Below are 19,834 nucleotides of genomic sequence, written 5' to 3'. Positions count from 1 at the left end.
TTTTTTTTTTTTTTAGAGACAGAGTCTCATTTTGTCACCCTCAGTAGAGTACCATGGCGTCACAGCTCACAGCAACCTCCCACTCTTGAGCTTAGGAGATTCTCTTGCCTCAGCCTCCCAGGTAGCTGGGACGACAGGTGCCCACCCCAACACCTGGCTATTTTGTTGTTGCAGTTTGGCCGGGGCTGGGTTTGAACCCACCACCCTCGGTATATGGGGCCAGCACCCTACTCACTGAGCCACAGGTGCCATCCTTCCTGGCTCTTTCTTAATACGTTGGTGCCAGAAAAATTATTTTCTTTTTATTATTCAGAAATACATGCATGTAATGGAAAATACGTCTGTGTGACTATCTGCAAATAGGACTGCAAAGCTCCCTCCCGTCACTGTGTATGCGGACAAGCTCCCCACAGACACAAGTCCATTTCCCACCTGCTTTGGCTGAGGCTGTCAAACACTTTGACCAACCGACTATGGGGAAGTAGCCCTGTGAAGTGCCCCCCTACCCCTTCAGCTGCCTGGCATCCTCTACATTTTCTCATGTGTGAGCTGAGCTGCTGTAGAAGTCTGACGGCCCCAATGGAGACAGAAGAAAAGCTTCCCTCACGCGCTCCAGGAGCAGACGGATGACAAGACATCCCGGGTGCTCCTCCCTCCGCTGGGGTCTCGGCTGAATGTCACACATAAAAGACCCTAGCCAAGCCCAGCCAACCCGAAGTATTAAAAGAAAGCACACCATTATTTTAAGCCACTAATTTTGGGAGTGCTTTGTAATGTAGTAGCATCTAATAGAAAGTAATAATTAGAAAATTCACCTTGAAGAAGAAATTACATGTTTTGCCCCTCCCCGCAGAGCGATCCTGTTATGAATCACTGCCGGACCCTGTGTTAGCGTTTTGTTCTCAACAGTGAGCAAGTGTGAGACCCAAGGACACGCCAGTTTCACCACAATTACCCCACTGTCAAACTCCACCAAAAACAAAACTAGTTTCCCCAAGATACTGTTTTTCACATGCCTTTTCTGTGTCCCTGTCCAGCACCCCACAGGCCCCGCTCCCCACAGCTACTTTCCGGGCTCTGCCAGCCCCCGGGCGCCCTGTCCAGCACCCCTCAGGCCCCGCTGCCCACAGCTGCTTTCTGGGCTCTGCCAGCCCAGTGGCCCTCGGATTCTTGCAGCTTTGTAATGCAGTGGTATCGCATAGATCCTGGGCCTGCCAGTGTGGAGGAGGCACAGCCCAGGACAGGAACTCAGCTCACGTTGTGAACAGTCACCAGGGAGAAGTGGGGTTCTCAGCAGGAACCTGGGCTGACTGTGAGCAGGTCAGCGGGGCTGTTACTCCCACCTGACTTCCAAGTCTGGGTCCCCATCTTTTACTGTGACCCTGAGTATGGGGTCATGGCCCTGGTCACAGTACCACTCACAGGTGGGACTGGTCCAGGGACCCGAGCTCCATGCCAGGTCCTCCCTCACACACTGGGGGTAGATTCTCCTTAAATGGCCTTTTCATTTATAATCTCTAAGAAAACACAACTACAAAGGATGGATTTTTACCCTCCTATTTCAGGTGAGAAAATAAAGCTCAAACTGCTGATAAGAGACCTGGGGCCACACACCTAGCTCATACCACATCAGGATCCAGCACCCCACTCCCTCGGTGGACACCTATGACTCTTCTCCTGAAAGCTGGGTAGGGAGGAGGCACAACACGGGAGATGGGAAACGAGGGAGCATGTGGGTTCCTGAATCACCCAGAATCCACCCTGGACATGGCTCAGGGAGTGGCTCCCCAGGACAGAGGGTGAAGTCTTCCCAAGGGAGAGGAGTGGAGCGGAAGAGAGGAAACACCCTGGACATACAATGACTTGACTATTCCCTACACTTAACACCGGCAGTTTTACACAGAAACTCGCCGTGTCACTGGGTGACTCGTGACTGGTCAGCAGCGTGTTAAGAGTCAGGGGAGAAGCAGTTGGTCAGTATGATTCCCTCCATGGAGCTCAGACTTGAAGTCAGCCCATGGCTCATAAGCCACAGGCCTCCTCTCATGGCCGTTTGTGTGGCCTAAAGAGTGGACACCCCCTCTCCAGGCCCCCTCCAGAGTGGAGCCAGCAGACCACAGCCTCTCCAGTCCTAGAGTGCAGACTCAGTTGTGTGTGATTTCACCCACCATGACATCATGGTCAATTCCAAGTGAATTTTGTGAAATGTACCTGTGACATAGTTCTTAGCTCTACAGAGTTCTTAAACAGATTTTCTACAGCTCTTTTTATCACATTATTTTCTCCTTTTTAAGGTCTAGCTAGTCTAACAAAGTTCTCCCAAATTTATTAATGTAAACTCTATATATTTCTGCTAGTTTTATTTCTGGTGCAGTAAGTTCAATATTTCTGACTTAGCACTCTATTACAGAGCACTGCTCAGAGTCCTGCACACCCACTTACTACTCCAGCCTTCTCGAGGTCAGGACCAGGTTGTTTCTGGCCATCCTCAAGTTGGGAGGGTTCTCAAGTAGAAGCCCCCATTCAGCATGGTGAGTGCCATCATGACGCCCCACTTACTCAGCCCACTGTACTTAGCTGGTTGCCAGTTCTCTTTAACAACAGGGTACTTCTTACTTACTAGGTGGGAATCATTTCCCATCTGCTTCCTTTCTGACTTGACTTAGCAAACCCTCCACAGCTAATTTATCCCCCAAAATAACACTCCTGGAAAAGTGTTATTGTTTTAAGTCAGGGTACCCCTGCAGCAATGTACACACATGGCCACATCCAAAACTCATTGCCCATTTCCAATACTCACACATCCCACAGTCACCAGTGACTTGCTGAATACCTCTATGTGCCCTGCATTCTGCTCTGCCCTGCCGTGCAGTGACAGAGGAAGGCCCACCCCTGGGAGCAGGTGCACTCCACAGCCACTCTTCTGCTCACCTGTCTGCCCGACGATGGAGGCACTCAGTCTGTGAGGGATCCGTGAGGACACCTTCAAGGTCACTCGGATCTGGTAATACCTGAGAAAAGAGCAAAGGACAGGCTGTTGAAGATCAGAGGCCTTGATGCTGACGGCTTCTAAAAATACCCAGACTGAATCATGAAATCCACAGGAAGCTGGGAGCTCCTCGGCAGCACGATCATCTGGCATCAAAGAGAAACGCATTTTATCAGCAGGGTCAGAGAGGGAAGGGATGGGGCAATGGTGGAGGCAGGAACCTGAGTGCAGCTGAGATCAGCGAAGACTGAACAGGGTTGGAGGGACAGAAACAGAGGAAAGGAATAGTTGAGCCCAGTGACACAGTTATTCTATGAGGTATGGATGGTCTTTAGCAGGAAAGTCCGTTGTGATAGGAAAATTCATTATTTAATGCGTGGTGGAAAACACACGAGCAAATCGAGTTCCTATCATCTTGCAGCACAAAAGCACTTCCTTTGGAAGCACGGCAGCTGAGTTGTTTTTCCTCATGGCATCGCCAAACACTTTCCCCCGTGTATTTCTGTTCCCTGATGTTCAATATATCACTCGAATTTCCAAATTCCATCATCTCAGGCCATCGTGGAAGTCCCCATGCTCTCTTTGTCACAAATGCAGACACATCTTTGAGGTTCTAAGCTTTGCACTTAATGATCATGACCATTGGCTTGTGAGCACTTGGGAACATTTCTGGTGTCATATGTGTTCTCCTCTTCTTCTGCTTTTCAGCCCATCGTGAAATGGAATGTGAATAAACCAAAGCAAAGTACAAGGAAAATGGACCACGACCACATCAGTCTCCCCGGCGCAGGGAGCTCACAGCTGGGGGAGGACGCTGTTCCTGACGCAGCTGCACTGAGACTACCCCGAGACTGGTTCTGCGGGTGGTCCCCTGCTTGTCTTCCTGTGTAAATGACCTACAGAGGAGCCTGCGGACAAACAGCACAGGCACTGCATCCACAGCTGTAGCTTGGGAGACCCCACTCCCAGCTGTGGGAGCTTACGGGCATCACATAACTTCTCTCAACTTGTTTCTGTCTGTAAAACAAGCAGTTAAATAAAATACCTGCTATGACTTCCACTTCCAGAAGGATGAAAGAGACATATTTTTCCTCTACTTTTCGCACTAAGAATAACTCAGAACTCTAGACGGCATTCAGAAAACAAACAGAAGATGACTGAAAGATGGCGAAGAAAGCAGACTGCCCCAGGAAAGGCACAGAGTTGAGTTCCTGCCTTTCTTTTGCCTCACAGGTCCCAGGATGGAACCTGGAGAAGCCGAAGAGCAGGAAACGCTAACAGTCTCAGACAAAAATAGCCCCAACGAAAACGCCTGCTTCCTCTAGTCAAAGGCTCAGAAATGGGACAGCCCAAGAACAGAAAACTCTCAGGCAATAGCTGAGTACTCCTGCCAAGAAACCCAGAAACACTGTTCCCCCCACCACCACACACACCTGCAGAGATCCTGTGGGAAGTCTGAGCTTGCACCGTGGCCAGGCTGGAGGGCAGCTCTGCTCCCACCTTCCAGGGAAGCTCAGGATGAAAAGCCAGAATTCCAACCCCAATGGGTGCTAAGGAGAAGCCCCTACCTGGTGGGCGTGGGGACCACATGGGGAGCCTGGGCCTCCACCTCCTGCCCAGAAGTACAAGGGCATAAACACACTCATGTGACTTTTGACAAAGGTACAGAAACAATTCAATGGAGGAATGGTAACCTTTTAAACTGGAAGCAATTGGACATCCACAGTCAAAACAACCATACCTCAACTTTAATCTCATACCTGATTTTACATATAAAAACTAACACAAAATAGGTTATGAACTAAAGTGAAAAATTCAGAACTATAAAACTCTCAGAAAAAAATTAAAAATAATTTAAATTTATTTTAAATATGAAGCTTAGCAGTTCTTAGACTAGACACAGAATGCATGATCCATAAAAAAAAAAAAATGAGTACATTGGATACTTTTTCTTCCATTCTTGAGATACTTTGCTAAGAAGAATATGTTCCAGCTCCACCCATGTAAACATGCAAGAGGTAAAGTCTCCATCTTTCTTTAAGGCCGCATAATATTCCATGGTGTACATATACCAGAAAAAATATCCAATGTACTCAGCCCCGCTATGAAACAATTATAGCCCAAGAAGAAGGGGAAAGAGGAGAGGGAGGGGAGGGGCTGGGGGAGGATGAGTGGAGGGAGGGTAATCGGTGGGACCACACCTACGGTGCATCTTACAAGGGTACATGTGAAATTTACTAGGTGTAGAATATAAATGTCTTAACACAATAACTAAGGAAATACTATGAAGGCTATGTTGACCAGTTTGATGAAAAATATTTCAAATGGCATGTAAAACCAGCACATTGCACCCCATGATTGTATTAATATACACAGCTATGATTTAATACAAAAATAAATAAATAAAAACAAGAACTCAAAAAAAAATAGATAACATCATGTCATTCACAGATAGTGGTAAAGAAAAAATTATTGAATCATCTAACATGGAGGTTCCCAACAGAGGTTGAACAATACTGCAAACACGTGTCATTTTTCCAGTGTATTTAGGGCCATGTGGTTTTGTACTTTGTGCTTTTGCTTTCTGGTGACTCTGCTGTTTCAGATGGCCCCACGTGTCTGCTGGAGTACTGTCCAGAGCCTGGAAGGGCAGGGTGCTGGGACCTGCTCTACAGACTGTGTGTGTGATTAGAGGAGCTTCGTTCAGCTCAGAGTTTCAGTGCTATTGGCTGAGTTCAATGTTATGAATCAATAACACATATTAAGTAAGGTATCTTTAAACATAAACACGCATGAAACAAGGTTATGTATTGATCGGTTGACAGAAATGTGACCAGAAGGTCACTGGTACCTAACCCTGAAATTCCCCTGGGAACAATGGTTCAGTATTTGCTAATTCAGTGTTCATGGTGACTTTATAGAACACGCTACTGTGAATAATGAGAATCGACCATCTGACAAAGGGCTATAAGGAACTCTTGCCAGATGCTGCTATGTGGACCTGTAATCCCAGCTACTGGGAGGCTAGAGAAAGAGGACAGCTTGAGCCCAGGAGTTGGACACCAGCCTGCATGTGCACACACACACGATGGAATGTTATCCAGCCTCAACAAATAAGATACTGCGACTTGTGACAACAGGAATGAAACTGGAGATCTTTGTGCTAGGTGACATAAGCCAGTCACAGAAAGACTCTATATGATCTCACTTACGTATGTAACATTAAAAAGAAAAAGAAAAGCAGAGACATACATAGAAACAGAGACGAGAGCAAGCGCGGCCCTCGCTGGGAAGGAGAAGAAATGGGGACATGTAGGTAAAGGTCTAACATTGCACCTTGGTCAGAAGAGTAAGTCTCTAGATCTAATGCGCAGTGGAATAGTTAATAATATCATATTTTATTCTAATCATTTGCCAAGAGAGTAGATTTTAGATGTGCTTATCACAAAAAGGTTAAAATATTAAAAACAGAGGTCTCATTGGAGGATGACAGTTCTGCTATGTTGAGTAATTTCCATAATCATTTCACCGTATATGCACATCAGACACCATGTTGTATACCCTGAAGACATATAATAAAAATAAATTTTAAAAAAGATGTTTGATAACATTAGATGAAATAGTAATTAAAATCACAATGAGACACTACCATGACTCCATCAGACTGGTTACAATAAAAACAGTGACAACACCAAACACTGGCAATTATGCCACCAAGCTAGATCACTCACAGGGTGGGGGTGAAAATGTAATGGGGCAGCCACAGTGAAAAATGTTTGCTAATTTCTCTCAAAATTAATCATGAGCTGTCATGCAACTCAGTAATTGATCTCCCAGACATTTATCTCAGAGAAGTGTAAATTTACTTACGATAAAACTTATACAAAATGTTTACAGCAGCTTGATGCATAATCACACAAAACTAGAACAACCCAGATGTTCCTGAGTTAATAAACAAACTGTGGAATATTACTCAGCACTAAATAATCCACACACACAACAACCTGGATGAATCTGAACAATTATGCTGACCCAAAGAAGCCATTTCCAAAAGGTACATGATTCCAATTATACTGCATTCTTGAAATACTGGAATTATAAAAATGGAGTACAGATCAGGGGTTATCAGGGGTTGGCAGGAGTTGGGGGACTGGAGTGAAAGGAAAGCAGGTGTGGCTATCAAAGAGCACTGAAAGGGTCCCTGTGGTGATGAGACAGCTTTGTATCTGATTGTCTGTAGCCAGGTCCCCATGGGGATATGACACCACAGTGTTGTAAAAAGCCCCTGTGAAGGAGACCCGTTACTCAGTGTCCGCAGTGCCCCGGAAAACTGCATGCATCAAGTTTTAAGAAAACTTTGGATCCCTCCCACTTCCTCTATTTTTTTATTTCTATTTTTGATAGATATGGGGGTACAGAAATGACACCACCATGGAGAAATCTCAGGATAAGCACAGTAATAAGTAACCGTGAGCCCTTGTGTCTGAGTGAGGGTGGCGTGGCAGGGTGGAGGACCCTGCCTTATTCATAGGAGCAGCAGCTACGTGGCAACAGCTAATCTCCATCTCACAGAAACTCTGACTGCACGGTGCCAGATCATTCTATTTCTTTAAGGGGAAGATGTAAAATTGATTTTTAATAAAACATCTTTAAAATGCCAAAATTGGTGCATAAATCAATGACAAGAGCAACAGCAACTAGCAGCAGCAACCCCGGCCATAGCATTGTCCATGAAGCAGGGTGTCAACAAGATCACATACGTTGACAGAATCACACAGAAATCTCGAGCACAGCTGTAACCGCTGCGTACTCATGGCCAGTGACGACCCTGCACACTCTGGTTGATGCAGCATGTTACTTCACTGTTTAACAGAAGACATACGCATTTCAGAATTTCACCAGGAAGGAAAGGGACACAAATCCCATCAGCACCGCCACCAAATGTCATTTTCTAATGATTTTGTCTCTGAACATACAACAGGTCAATCATTGCCTGGGGCAATACACCGCTTTCCCAGCTGACTGTACTTGGAGCCGTTACAGCTGTGCCCGAGATTTATTATTAAGCCTTTCTGTGCCGGGATCTGCCCTAGCAACTCCCACATACCCACTCTTGCTAGATCCCCCATAAATCCTCTGTGAAGGAAAAATACCGTGTCAAGTGTTAGCCGAGGAACAAATCGAGCCATTGGTGAGATCTAACCACTTCCCCAAAGCCACAGAATTATGAAAGGGCAACAGTGATTCTAACTCCAGAGCTGAATGTACATTTTTTTACTGTTTCTGCTACACCTCATGGGAGTCACATTTTGCACACAGCTTAGATCCCTTTTATAACCAATTCCAAAGTGTTCTCTGAATTCTTGTTTCTTAAAAGCACTTGAAACCACTGAGTCTCACTTCAAGGAATTAATTACTTTGAACTTCAATGTTTAATGGGGACAGGTTGAAAGAAGTTAAGTTTCAATTAGGGTGACTGTTCAGGCTCTGCCTTGATTAAACAGAATGCTTAGATTGCATAAGGAATTCTCCGTTGCCTCATTAGAAATTCCTTCTGGGTCAGAAGTACATACATCAGACATTCACATGTGACATGCACAATATTATTTGATCCCTACAAGATACCTTGGATGCACTTTTATGATTTCCATCTTAAAGATGCAAAAATTAACACCTAGGGGTACAGATAATTGTTCAAGTTCACATACCGAGTAAGTAAGATGGGCAAATCTCCAGGTACCCTTCAACCACCTTACGGCCATGCCTGTCTAGTTGGGGGTCATTCAAAGAAGCTCCTAGGAGTAGGGACATTTAGCTCAATTCTTTGGAGAATGGGCAGTGGTAGGAGGAGACAGAGCAATAGTCCCATTCAGAACAGAGAGCAAAGCTATGACCAGGAGGTGGAAAACTCCAGAGACTATACTCGTATGTTTGAATAGTCTAAATTTGCACAGGACTCCTTTTGGGAAATAAAAGGCAAATAGTCGTCCTTCACTGACTTTCGTCTGTAACAAGGGCACTAAACTAGGCCCTTTACATAATGTAGCAGAGACGTTAACCTTCCCCCAAGACCTATATGCTCCATCTTCAGAACCTCCGAGAGTTTGCCCATAGAATCAAGGCTGTTCATCCTCTGGCCTTAAACTCTAGGGATTATTCTGGAATATCTAACGCAGTGACGAGGGCTCTGATAAGTGAAGGAAGGAGCAAACGAGATGGAGAGAGTGACAGAAAGTCGCAACGTGACAAAGACTGGAGCAGCCCCTGCTGGCTTCGAAGCTGGAACGAGCCACCAGCCAAGGGGTACAGGCAGCCCCTAGAAACCAAAAAAGATAAGGAAACATAATTTCTTCTAACTGAGCCTTCACAAAATAACATAGCCAGGCCAGCATCCTGATGTTAGCCAGTGAGACCCATCTCAAGCTTCTAACCTCCAGGTTTCTAGGATAATAAATTTATGTTGTTTCAAGCCACTCAGGTCATGGCAATATGTCACGGCAGGAATAGCAAACTAATATATACAGGCTCTCAAATTTCCTCCTCAGGGTAAAATGAACAGGACCGATTATTCCCCTGTTAATAATATACAAACTGTGGCTCAAAGAGGTTAGGTAATTTGCCCACAGTCACGTAGGTAGTTACTGGAGATTTCAGGGATGAAATCATAAAGTCCTTTAACTAAACACAAGCTTATTGTCGGGAAGGCAAAGCCAGGCTCTTTAAACTTTACCTAATTTCCTCATCACTCTAACCAGCACCGGTTGCCCAATCCCACTCTCGCTCTGATCACTAATTTGCTAATGTTTCTGTTGTTTCTTGTATTTCTCTGTTTTCTCAAAAGCACATTACTAATAGAAATGCTCCCTTTTGCTTCTTTTGTACTCTTTAGGGTCCTTACACCAAAGGACAAAAAAGCATCTAACATCTGTTCACAGTTGATTATTGCAATAGCCACTACCACCAGCCTCTGGAGGAGACGAGCCACGGCTGTGCATCCCTGTATTTCCAGCTAACTTGCCAAGTGCTAGCGTAGCTGGCGTGCAACAGATGCCAGATGAGCACATGAACGAGTGGGAACTCCACGATGGAGATTCTCAACAAACCACCGGGCTTACACAGTCCAATCCCAGGCCCGTCATCTCTCAGAGCGAGTCAGCGTGCACGTGCAATTTGATAAAACTAATGAAACTGGATGTAATATTCTCTAATAGAAACATGGATATTGGTGACATTTTGTCATAATCGCTCTCACATCAGAATAGTAGAAAACCACTCTGACCCAGGACGCCTGACATGACCTGAAATACAATCCGCTGTGATGAGAAGGTCACACACGGTGCTCTGGAGTCAGGACACCTACTCCAAGCCGAGTGAGCAGCGACTTTCCTTCCCAGCCTCTTTCCTCGTGGGCGAGGAACCCACACATGTACCAGCCTTGCAGATTATCATGAGGCATGAACAGTTCACAGCAAGCATGGACCACGGGCGATGCCCAACCCCGTATGTGACCAAAGATAAAATTCCTTTGTTACTGCTACCCAGGACATGGTGATAGCAACATGAGACATCCTCCTGCATCCGTGATCCCAAGCCACGCTCCATCCTCACACAAGGGAGGATGATCAGGGTGGCTGAGGTTCGCTGTGTGTCCGGCACACACTTGCAGGATGACACCCAATGGCAGCCACCAGAAGTGAATGCTCTGCTATCCCCTCAGGGCTGGGGAAAATTCTCTTTCCTTGAGTTTTCCCAGGCAATCAGAGCCTGCAGTTTGCAAGGTGAACTCTGAATCTCTGGCTGTTACTGGCTGTGTGACCTTGAGCAATCACTAATGTCCTTATACTCAAATTCCTAATAATAAATGGGGACAGTAAGGATATAATGTTCCTCATAGTGCTATCATGAGGAATAAGTGATTTGGAATATGCAAAGTGCCAACAGAGGTTCAGTTGTCCTTCCTTTTTTCTTTTGAGGGTAAAGGATCAGCTTTATGATGATGATAATGAAGACACTTTCATGACGGTGCCTTGGGCCTGGGCATTTCTCTTGCCACATGACAATGGAATTACTGCCTCTCTGTCTGTTCATCTGGATGCCACGTCCCCTGTGAACGCATGGACTGTCTTTGCTGGCACCTGGGGGCTTCCGGGAGAGCTGAGCTCACCGTGACCATCTGCACAGGTCCCTGGGAAACATGAGCACGGCCACCTCACACTTGGGGCTTGTCTGCATGTGACACAGCAGGGCACAGAGGAAGGACCTTTGGAGTCAGACAGACAGGGGCTCAAATTCCCAAGGACCCCAAACTTGCAAAGACTCAGTTTCCTTCACTGAAGCCTGAGTGTGCTGCAGAACTGTGTTTTTAAAGAATAAAGTTGCACGAGGCAGGGGTTCTGTACCTGGCAGCCCCGTCAGGACTCCTGGAAAGCTCACACGTGTCTATGCGTCATCATCTGAGACTCAAAACAGCTTCTGTGCCCCTCACTCAACATTGTGGAGCTCACGACTCACTTCAGAACGTTCGGCAAGTAGGCAGAGGACTCAGGACTTGAGCTGAGCTTCCTCAAGTCTGGTGAGGGGAGGAGACTCTGCCCCCAAAAGGCTGAGTGGTTTACAGTCGAAGCTTCCTCTAGATGGCTTGACACCGGACAGCTGCTCAGAGAAAACTCGCTGAAGAAAAGTAAAATACTGGCAGTCCTCTCCTCGTCTTGCCCTAACTGCAGGACACTATAGTAGAATTGGCAATAATGTCAACTGCTTTCTTTAATTTAAAAAAAAAATGGCTGGGCGGCTCCTGTGGCTCAGGGAGTAGGGCTCTGGCCCCATATACCAGAGGTGGCAGGTTCAAACCCAGTCCTGGCCAAAAACTGCAATAAAAAAAAAAAGGCTAAAAATCTAATAATAGCATAAGGATTTACAAATAACTACAGTGGTTATTTATAAATAATAATGTTTGGCCAGGCCTGACAAATACAAACTCATCCACCTCCATCCTTATCAAGAATTGCTGTTAGCTTACATCTCGGCTAATGAGCCATCACACCACCCCTCCTAGTCCATGTGCCTTCCGGGAACCTGGTCCGTCTGGAAGGCAGCCAGCCGTAGGTGGCTTCAGCCTGACACTGGAAGATACTCTGATGCTGAGGAGAAATTGCCCTCACAGGGAAGCCTGGGAGATCCTGTCAGAAAGAGAAGCTGTAGTCAAAAAAGAAGCTTTCTCAAAAAAATCAGAGAGAAAAGACCCAGAAAATGACTGATGTGTTTTTACTGTGTGGTCCACATTTACACGCTGATTCATCTGTTCTGACAATATCTACTCACCACTGTAGGACGACACTGTGGGATGACAACCCTTTCTGTTGAATTTTATTGGTCTTAATAACCAATGCCAAGACACATCTTCAAGAAAAGGCTACTCTAATATTTTAGCAGAACTGTTCAGGTACTTTGACGTGGTCAAGACATAATCATTCTAATAACTCATTCCGATTCCAACAATGGTAACTATGATGATAGAATCCATTTCTCTATCCCATATCCTTATTGATCTGGAAGGTTCTGTGTGGCTCATGCTATGAATTGCCTGCTCAAGATCCACAGCCCTTCCTTACAAAGCAGAGTTTGTGTCCTCAGAGGAAATATTCTGCCTCTCTAAAAATACTCACCCTTTCCACATCCCTTGCAGCTAAGAGAGATCTTAGGAGCCTCTCGTGGCTAATGAGATAAAAACACATCTTAGCAGATGGAGCAAATGGGAAAGATTTTACAGGAGAAACCCATTTCATGACCCTTGGCTATCTGCCCTGTCTTTGAATTTTTTTTTACTTGATACACTACAAAAGTTTTTTATATAAAAAAATTTTATAAGTAAACATTAAAGTGGCCTTCTTTCAGTCACGAGTATAACAGCCATTTACTAAGGACAGAAGTAGAGGAGAAAGGCAGGGGACGTGGATGCCCCGTCTACGGCTGCATTTCATGTGGCATCTTGTGATACACAAGCCAAAGTTAGTCAGGTATCCGACTATTCGAAGTCAAACACAATTCCTACTGATGGAATCCAATTCTGGGGCTTTCAGGGGCTATATTTTGTGTAGGGAAAGCTCAGAAGAAGTGACACAGTCAGCGTGACTTTTCTCACAGCCTCTTTCTGGCATTGGAAAACTTTCTCTTACACAAGAGCCATTAAAAATCTAAGAATCCAGGTTCAAATTTCTCATAGAAAAAAAAGCATAGTTTATTTGTACGCCATGGATGCTCGAGGGAAGAAAAAGGATCTCTTTTTGTGGTTGAACCTAACACACTGGCCTTCTTCAGCAGGGTTTAGGGCCAAAGCTCTAGGGGATAATCGTAAGAGCTCCTTACATGACTTTCTGTGTATGTTATCTGCCCACAAAACTTGAGGGAGGTAAGGGATCAAAAGCAGAAATTGCAAACCCCAGAGTCCTGGCCACCTACACCCCAGTTGCACTCTCTGCTATTTTTCAGGCCCCTGTGTTTGGCGCTGGTGTGGTAGTCACAAGACCACAGGTCATATTTCATTCTCGTGATAATTCTACAAATTGTGTATTATCATTCCCACATACAAGTAAGGAAGGAAGTGCTTTCAACATCCGACAGGTGCGTGACTCCTACATCAAGCAGGGGGTTTATGTCACCCTGCCTTGATTCCATAAGAGAAAGTGAGCGCTTCCAGCCATACCATCCACCATCTCTAAAAGGTACCGATGACAAACAATGAGATCACTTGCCGTTTTCAGGAATGTCAAAGTTCAAGCAAAACTCTTCCTTGTTAACACAGAAAATATCCACTAGTTATTTCACTGCATTACCAAAACCCCAGAAACTCAGAATGGAAATAATAATCAACAATCAGCACTCTGGCACTAAGACTGTTTCAATCACTATGCTGACCACCCATGGGACATCGGAGCTGGTCATCAAAAACATCCTGGTATGGTGGAAACAAGTCAGATCTCCCTTTTCAAAAAATGAATTGCAATTAACACATGGTGAGCCATTTTCCCAAGGTCTAGCAACTTATAAACTGCAGAGCTGAAATTTAAGCACAGGAATCTAATGTGGGGGTGGGCGGTTTGAACCACTGTACAGTACACTCGATAATGACCAGCAGAGCTGACAAATTAGGGGTCTTGGTTTCGTTGACAAGGAAGCTGAATAGGAACTTAAACGTAACAATGTATTGAATACTTACAACTATTCTTTAAGTGCTGTTATATCATTTTACCCCAAAGAAATTTGAGACCCAAAGCACTTAGGTAATTTCCCAGGTTAAGAGGTGGAGGATTTAAACAACACAGTCTAACTTCAAAATCCACATTCTCATCTTAGGGCTGGAGGAACTCCCTTCCATGACAAACAAACAACTCAGAAAATGTAAGTTACTTGGTCAATATCACAGCAATTAATGAGAAAACTGAGTTGTAGACACTTAATACACATATGTTCAATCAAATTATTTTTTTTTTTTTGCTGAACATTCACAGAAGCCTGTGTTATTGCTATGGTTACCTTTGCATAATTGCCCCAATGTGTTCATCAACAAACATCTGTACTCCCAGAAGTTAAGGAACTCAAATCAGCAACACAAATAGCTTAGCTGAAGTTACTAAATATAAAAAATATGAGATTGCTGAGTTGCCAAAAAGCTCAAAAGTGCCTCCCTATGCCTGCATCCCCTTTGGCTGTTTTTTATTCCCGTTGGCTGGTGGGAAATCTATTGTCCCCATGGAATGATCACCCCATATGGGGGTCTAGCTTGTATCAGAGGCCATGAGTCAAGGCTGTGCTCAGGAAAGTTGCGGGTGCCACTCTGTCATCCAGGAAAACACGATTTGCAGGTGAAGTGAGAGTTCCTTCCGAGAGCCAAAATGAAGCGAAGGGTTTCAATATGAGTCACCCAGGTGTAGCAGGGGCTCAACGGGTAGCCATCCTCATCCTTGTAGATTTGAGAGAGGTCTGACTTGCTTCCCATTGGTGTGACTTGATTAAATGAGCCTGGGTGAAGGCAGGCCTCCAAGCAGCCAGCACAGCTTGAAATGTCATGGGTAATTTAAAGCCTCAGACCAGAAAATCTGCCGTGCAGTGTCACGCCGTGATGGGGGCTCTGCAGAGAGACGCTTTCTAATTGGCAAGACCAGAACCTGTAGCGGGAGCCATGCGGTCAGAGGTGTGGGCAGGTCTGGCCAGCCAATGATACTCACAGGCCTTTCCTACAGAGGACCAAAGGCCTGAAATGAAACTGCAATGGGACCTGAGCACTCCGCTCGCCCCTCACACAGACCAGGTTTACTGTTCACTCTGCCTGCATGACCTTGAACAAGTCATTTATCTCTCTAAGCACTGGTTTGCTCATCTTAAAAACTGATTGCCATGGGGAAGAAGTGAGACAACACACGGGGACTGCCTGGGGGGTGCACGGGACGCTGCCGGCACCAATTCCTTTTAAACCATAATTATTATTAGAATCCTAACAGTCCTATGTTGCTAATGGGAAACAGACCCAGAAAGGGAGAAGTTTTCCTCAAATTGGCAGAGTCTATGCTAGAACCCAGGACTGCTAATTTTGGCCCATTCTTTAATTCATTTTACCAACATATTTGGCCACAATTTAATTCTAGGATATATATGAATATTAAGTGATAAGAAAAGACCCTGTACAAAAGTAGGCAGATGGGTTGGTTCTCTTACGGTTGCTTTCAGATATTCCATAAATACTAACAATTATAATCATAGCATCAGAGTAAGAATAAAGAAAGCCCCCAAGTCTTGCAAGTCAACTTGGGCCAGGCACCATGCTATGTGGGGTGACATGCATTGCCATATTCCCTCTGGGCAGTATTCAAAAGGATGGTCACCACCTTCCCCAGCAGTCCTGTGCTGTGAGGAACCTAAAGTTCAAAACAGAAGGCATTGTGCTTATAGAGAGATAGCTTAGGAGGAGATAAGCTTGGATGCAAGCTCATAACATTTCAAAAGATACACAAATATCTTTAAAATTGGAGTCCACTCAAACATAATAGACCAACTGAAATGTCACTGGGGTACAGTAATGACCCATCATAGCATGAAGAGCCCAAAGTTTAATAGTCCCATCACAAAGGGTGATGCAGAAAGCCACTGCAAACATTGTGTCCACATCATCCAAATTCTGCTGCCTCGTGATGGCCACCTGTACATTGACCTTTTCTAGGGACAAAGACATAGGGATGAATGATGGACCCGCCTCTGTCCTCGAAGAGTGTACAAGCTAGTGGGGAAGAAAGCCAAGGTCACGAATATTAGTCATACTTTTAGGAAGGCTCTCAAGGCTTTCAAGGATGAAATAAAGGGCAAGGTGAACTCAAACTGGGAAGAGGTTGGCTCCCCACCTGGCAGGCACTCAAGGCAGAAACAAGTAAATTTAAAGCTAAAAGTCCCTAGAAGATAGTAGAACATGTGTGAGAGACTTCACATTACAAGAAATAGGGGTGTAAGCTAAGAGTTCAAGGCCAATGAAGAAAGGAAAGTAGCCAGAGCAGAAATTGATGCCTTTGGTTCACCGGTTTTCATCAGGACCTTGTCATGCTGGTCTCAGGAACAAGCCTGGATCTGCATTCAGCTTTTCCATATTCCCAGAGGACTATGCTTCATCACTGCTGGAATGCAGGGTTGATCCAGAGATGACTGAGATCCTGGCAGGCAGAGATGCTCCGTAATGAAATTTTGCACATGCCATATCTTTCTACGCATCAGTTCACCTGACTTATTCAGGGTTTGACCCATTTTTCAAATCCAAATTAATGTTGATGAAGTTACATGCCATGTTGGCTCACCCTTAAAGAACCAGTAGGTCTTGGCCAGGCTGAGGAAAAAGGTATGGCATTGAAGGTGGAGGAACAGCTTGTGGAAAATGAGGAGGGCAGGTCCTGTGGAATGTCCTGGGCGCCTCAACAGGGGTGGTTGAGTTAGAGAACCGGATGGAGAACTAGGAACTACAAATAGATATTTCTTTCCCAAACATTTACCTTGGTAAAACTAGATGGCTCAAGCCATCCTCCACTAACATGTATTGGTTGAGGGCACCAACCGTGAACTCAAACAGAGCTTGGTTGGAATCCCGGATTCATCATCTCTCAACTGCGTGACTTTTGGACTGTTACTCAAACTCTCTGAGCTACCATTCCCTCCCTGTTAACTTGCAGACAAACAATCAGACTCAATAATAAGATTCAGGGAGGAGGAAACCCAAAAAGCTTAGAACAGCCCAGAGAAAGTCTTTAGTAATTGTCATATTATTAGATGAAATTTGTATGTATATTGTACTCAGGAAATAAAAGAGACCCCAAACATCATTTTGGATGATTTCACCTTTTTCTGTCTCCTCTTTTTTTCCCCAATATCAAAACAGATTGTTTTTGTTTTGTTTTTTAATAAAAAAGCATATGAATTTATTTAACAGATATACACAGAAGCCTTCAGAATGAAGACCCAACCTCCAGGTGTGGTACAAAAGCTCATATATCATCTTGAAATTACATAAAAGACATGAGCTGAAGGCTCAGAGAATAGCCAAAACCAGGGTATGGTGGCAAAGCAGGTTTTGGTGGCAAGAAGTTTTCAGGAGGGAGAAAGAAGGCGTGACTAACAAAAGTGGTCTTTTTACATAGATGAAATCTCATAGGTAACAGCCTCTGCCTCCTTTAAAAACAAAGAAACAAAAAACTCACAAATAATCTAGTTCAAATCATAGTTCATACCTGAGCTACAAGGATGGGTAAAGTAGGCCACAAAAACCAGTGCAAACCAACAGCTAGATAGGTGATAGCTAAACAGACAGCGACAGAGATGGGTGATATACAGATAATAGGTGCAGATGGATGGATGGACAGATAGACAAGACAGATGCATAGAGGTAGACACAGAAATAAATGATAGAGGAGCAAACACACTTGCCGATGGTCTTCTCAGAGGAAGAATCCCTGACCAATTTCTAGTTCCTTCTACCAAAATGTGTCTTTTTTGAGAAGAAACTGTCACAACCCTGATTCACTCCCCCCTTGGCTCCCTGCGTCTCTTAATTGCTTTTTGATATGAAAACTACCAGGTGTCTGAAGCCATTCTGGAGATTTCAAGGGATTTCATTATCTGCGTAAAAATTTCCATTTCCTCATCAATCAAATCTTTATTTCTGCAAAACTGTTCAGACAGAACAACAACAAAAAATTCCCTTAGCTCCATTTGACTAAGAGCTGTGCTCTGTAATTATAATGGGGGAGGGTGTTTCTAACCAACAGATCACAGAGGCGGTGATTTGTCTTTGCAGAACCTGTCCCAGGCTGAGCACGCCACTGTGGGGGGCCTGGGGTCAGGCAGACTTGGGGAAGCTTGGTCGTGAGGATGAATGAGGCAGTAGATGTGAGAACTCAGCACTGTGCCTGGCAAGACCACTCAGCTTGGGTCATAGCTGTTAACGCAGATATTATTATAACCCCTGACAAAGCTCTGGGCCCAGCGTAAGAAGACCTGGGTCAGGAAGTCTGATAGATATCACTATATAAAGTGACTTGGACAAAAGGAACAAAGGGGGGAAGTCCCAAATGATTAAGAGGAGAATGCAGAGACTAGGTAAGAAAGTGGAGTTGAGCTGGACACGGGAATGCTGGCCTCAATGCGAGCATGTCCTCACCCCAGCTGGGCAGTGCTGCTGTGGGATGGGCTCATCCTTACCTGTCTCCACAGATACGCACATGCATGTACTCACTCAAACCCGTGTTTGCAAAGGAAAGTGAAAAGGGCAGTTGGTAACTAAGAAATTGTCTTAGGAGTAATAAATTACTAATAGGATCAGAATCAAAACTCAGGTTTACACCGAGTTGACACTCTGGGACATCATCTCTCCTGGAGCTCAGAGCTTCACCTTCAGTCCAAGAGTAGTCACTGGGGCTGTCAGGAAAGGGTGTACTGGGATGGCACCAGGGTCTGAATAGGACTGCCTGGGCACCTGCTGCTCTGTGAGTCAATTTCCATGGCCCACAATTCTCTCTGCTTCGAGCTGAAGAAAGATGCTCACTAAGCCAAAAAGAAAAAAAAAGAAAAGATCACATTTTCTACAGTGTTACAATTTCCCTGATGGAAACTGTCCCATAAGAATATCACTCAGTCCTTGAAGTCCTACTGTTAAGGCATCGCATTTCAATACATTCGAAACTCAAGGCAAAACAAGGTCACCTGCTGATAAGGTGGACATGGTTGCAAGGGGCTCACTCTTCCTGTCTACTGTCCCATCTTGCCCATGTTCAGGCAACAAGATGGATGATGATGCTCTTAACTGTGATGTGGGCAAAGGACCAGTGGTGATGAGCGGGTGGATGAGGTGCATTTGGCGTGGGGTGAGGAGGGGAACAGAACTCGGTAAACCTGAGCAGTGGTCAGGAGACCACTGGACTCTAACCTAGTTTACCCTGGATCTTAACATACCAGAGAAGATATCAGAAGCTTTCAATTTTAAGCCAAGCAAAACAGAGGGCTGGTAGTGCTGTCTAGACATCTGTGTGATTCTCCTTCAGGTGGATGATGGAGGCAAGATGATGGAGGTGAAATTATGGAGGTGGATGATGGAGGTGGATGATGGAGGTGAATGATAGAGGTGAAATTATGGAGGTGAAATTATGGAGGTGGATGATGGAGGTGAAATGATGGAGGTGGATGATGGAGGTGGATGATGGAGGTGGATTGTTGAGGTGGTTGGTGGAGGTGGATGATGGAGGTGAAATTATGGAGGTGGATGATGGAGGTGAAATGATGGAGGTGGATGATGGAGGTGGATGATGGAGGTGGATGATG

The 19,834-nt window shown here is 45.0% G+C and overlaps 1 protein-coding gene across 1 annotated transcript in view; it reads right to left on the bottom strand.

The window, feature by feature from the left end:
- The window catches only part of FAM135B (family with sequence similarity 135 member B), a 283,763-nt gene that overhangs the window by 133,825 nt on the left and 130,104 nt on the right, over nucleotides 1–19,834 (bottom strand). The window contains exon 3 of the mRNA XM_003792859.2: nucleotides 2,932–3,011. Within this exon, the coding sequence (XP_003792907.1) occupies nucleotides 2,932–3,011 (80 nt within the window). The remainder of the gene's footprint in view (nucleotides 1–2,931; nucleotides 3,012–19,834) is intronic.

The sequence above is a fragment of the Otolemur garnettii genome, unplaced genomic scaffold, assembly GCF_000181295.1.
Source record: "Otolemur garnettii isolate 467f Iridium unplaced genomic scaffold, OtoGar3 scaffold00062, whole genome shotgun sequence".
Taxonomy (NCBI): domain Eukaryota; kingdom Metazoa; phylum Chordata; class Mammalia; order Primates; family Galagidae; genus Otolemur; species Otolemur garnettii.
The sequence above is the reverse complement of the archived record's forward strand: the minus strand, read 5'-3'. Positions and strand labels throughout refer to the sequence as shown.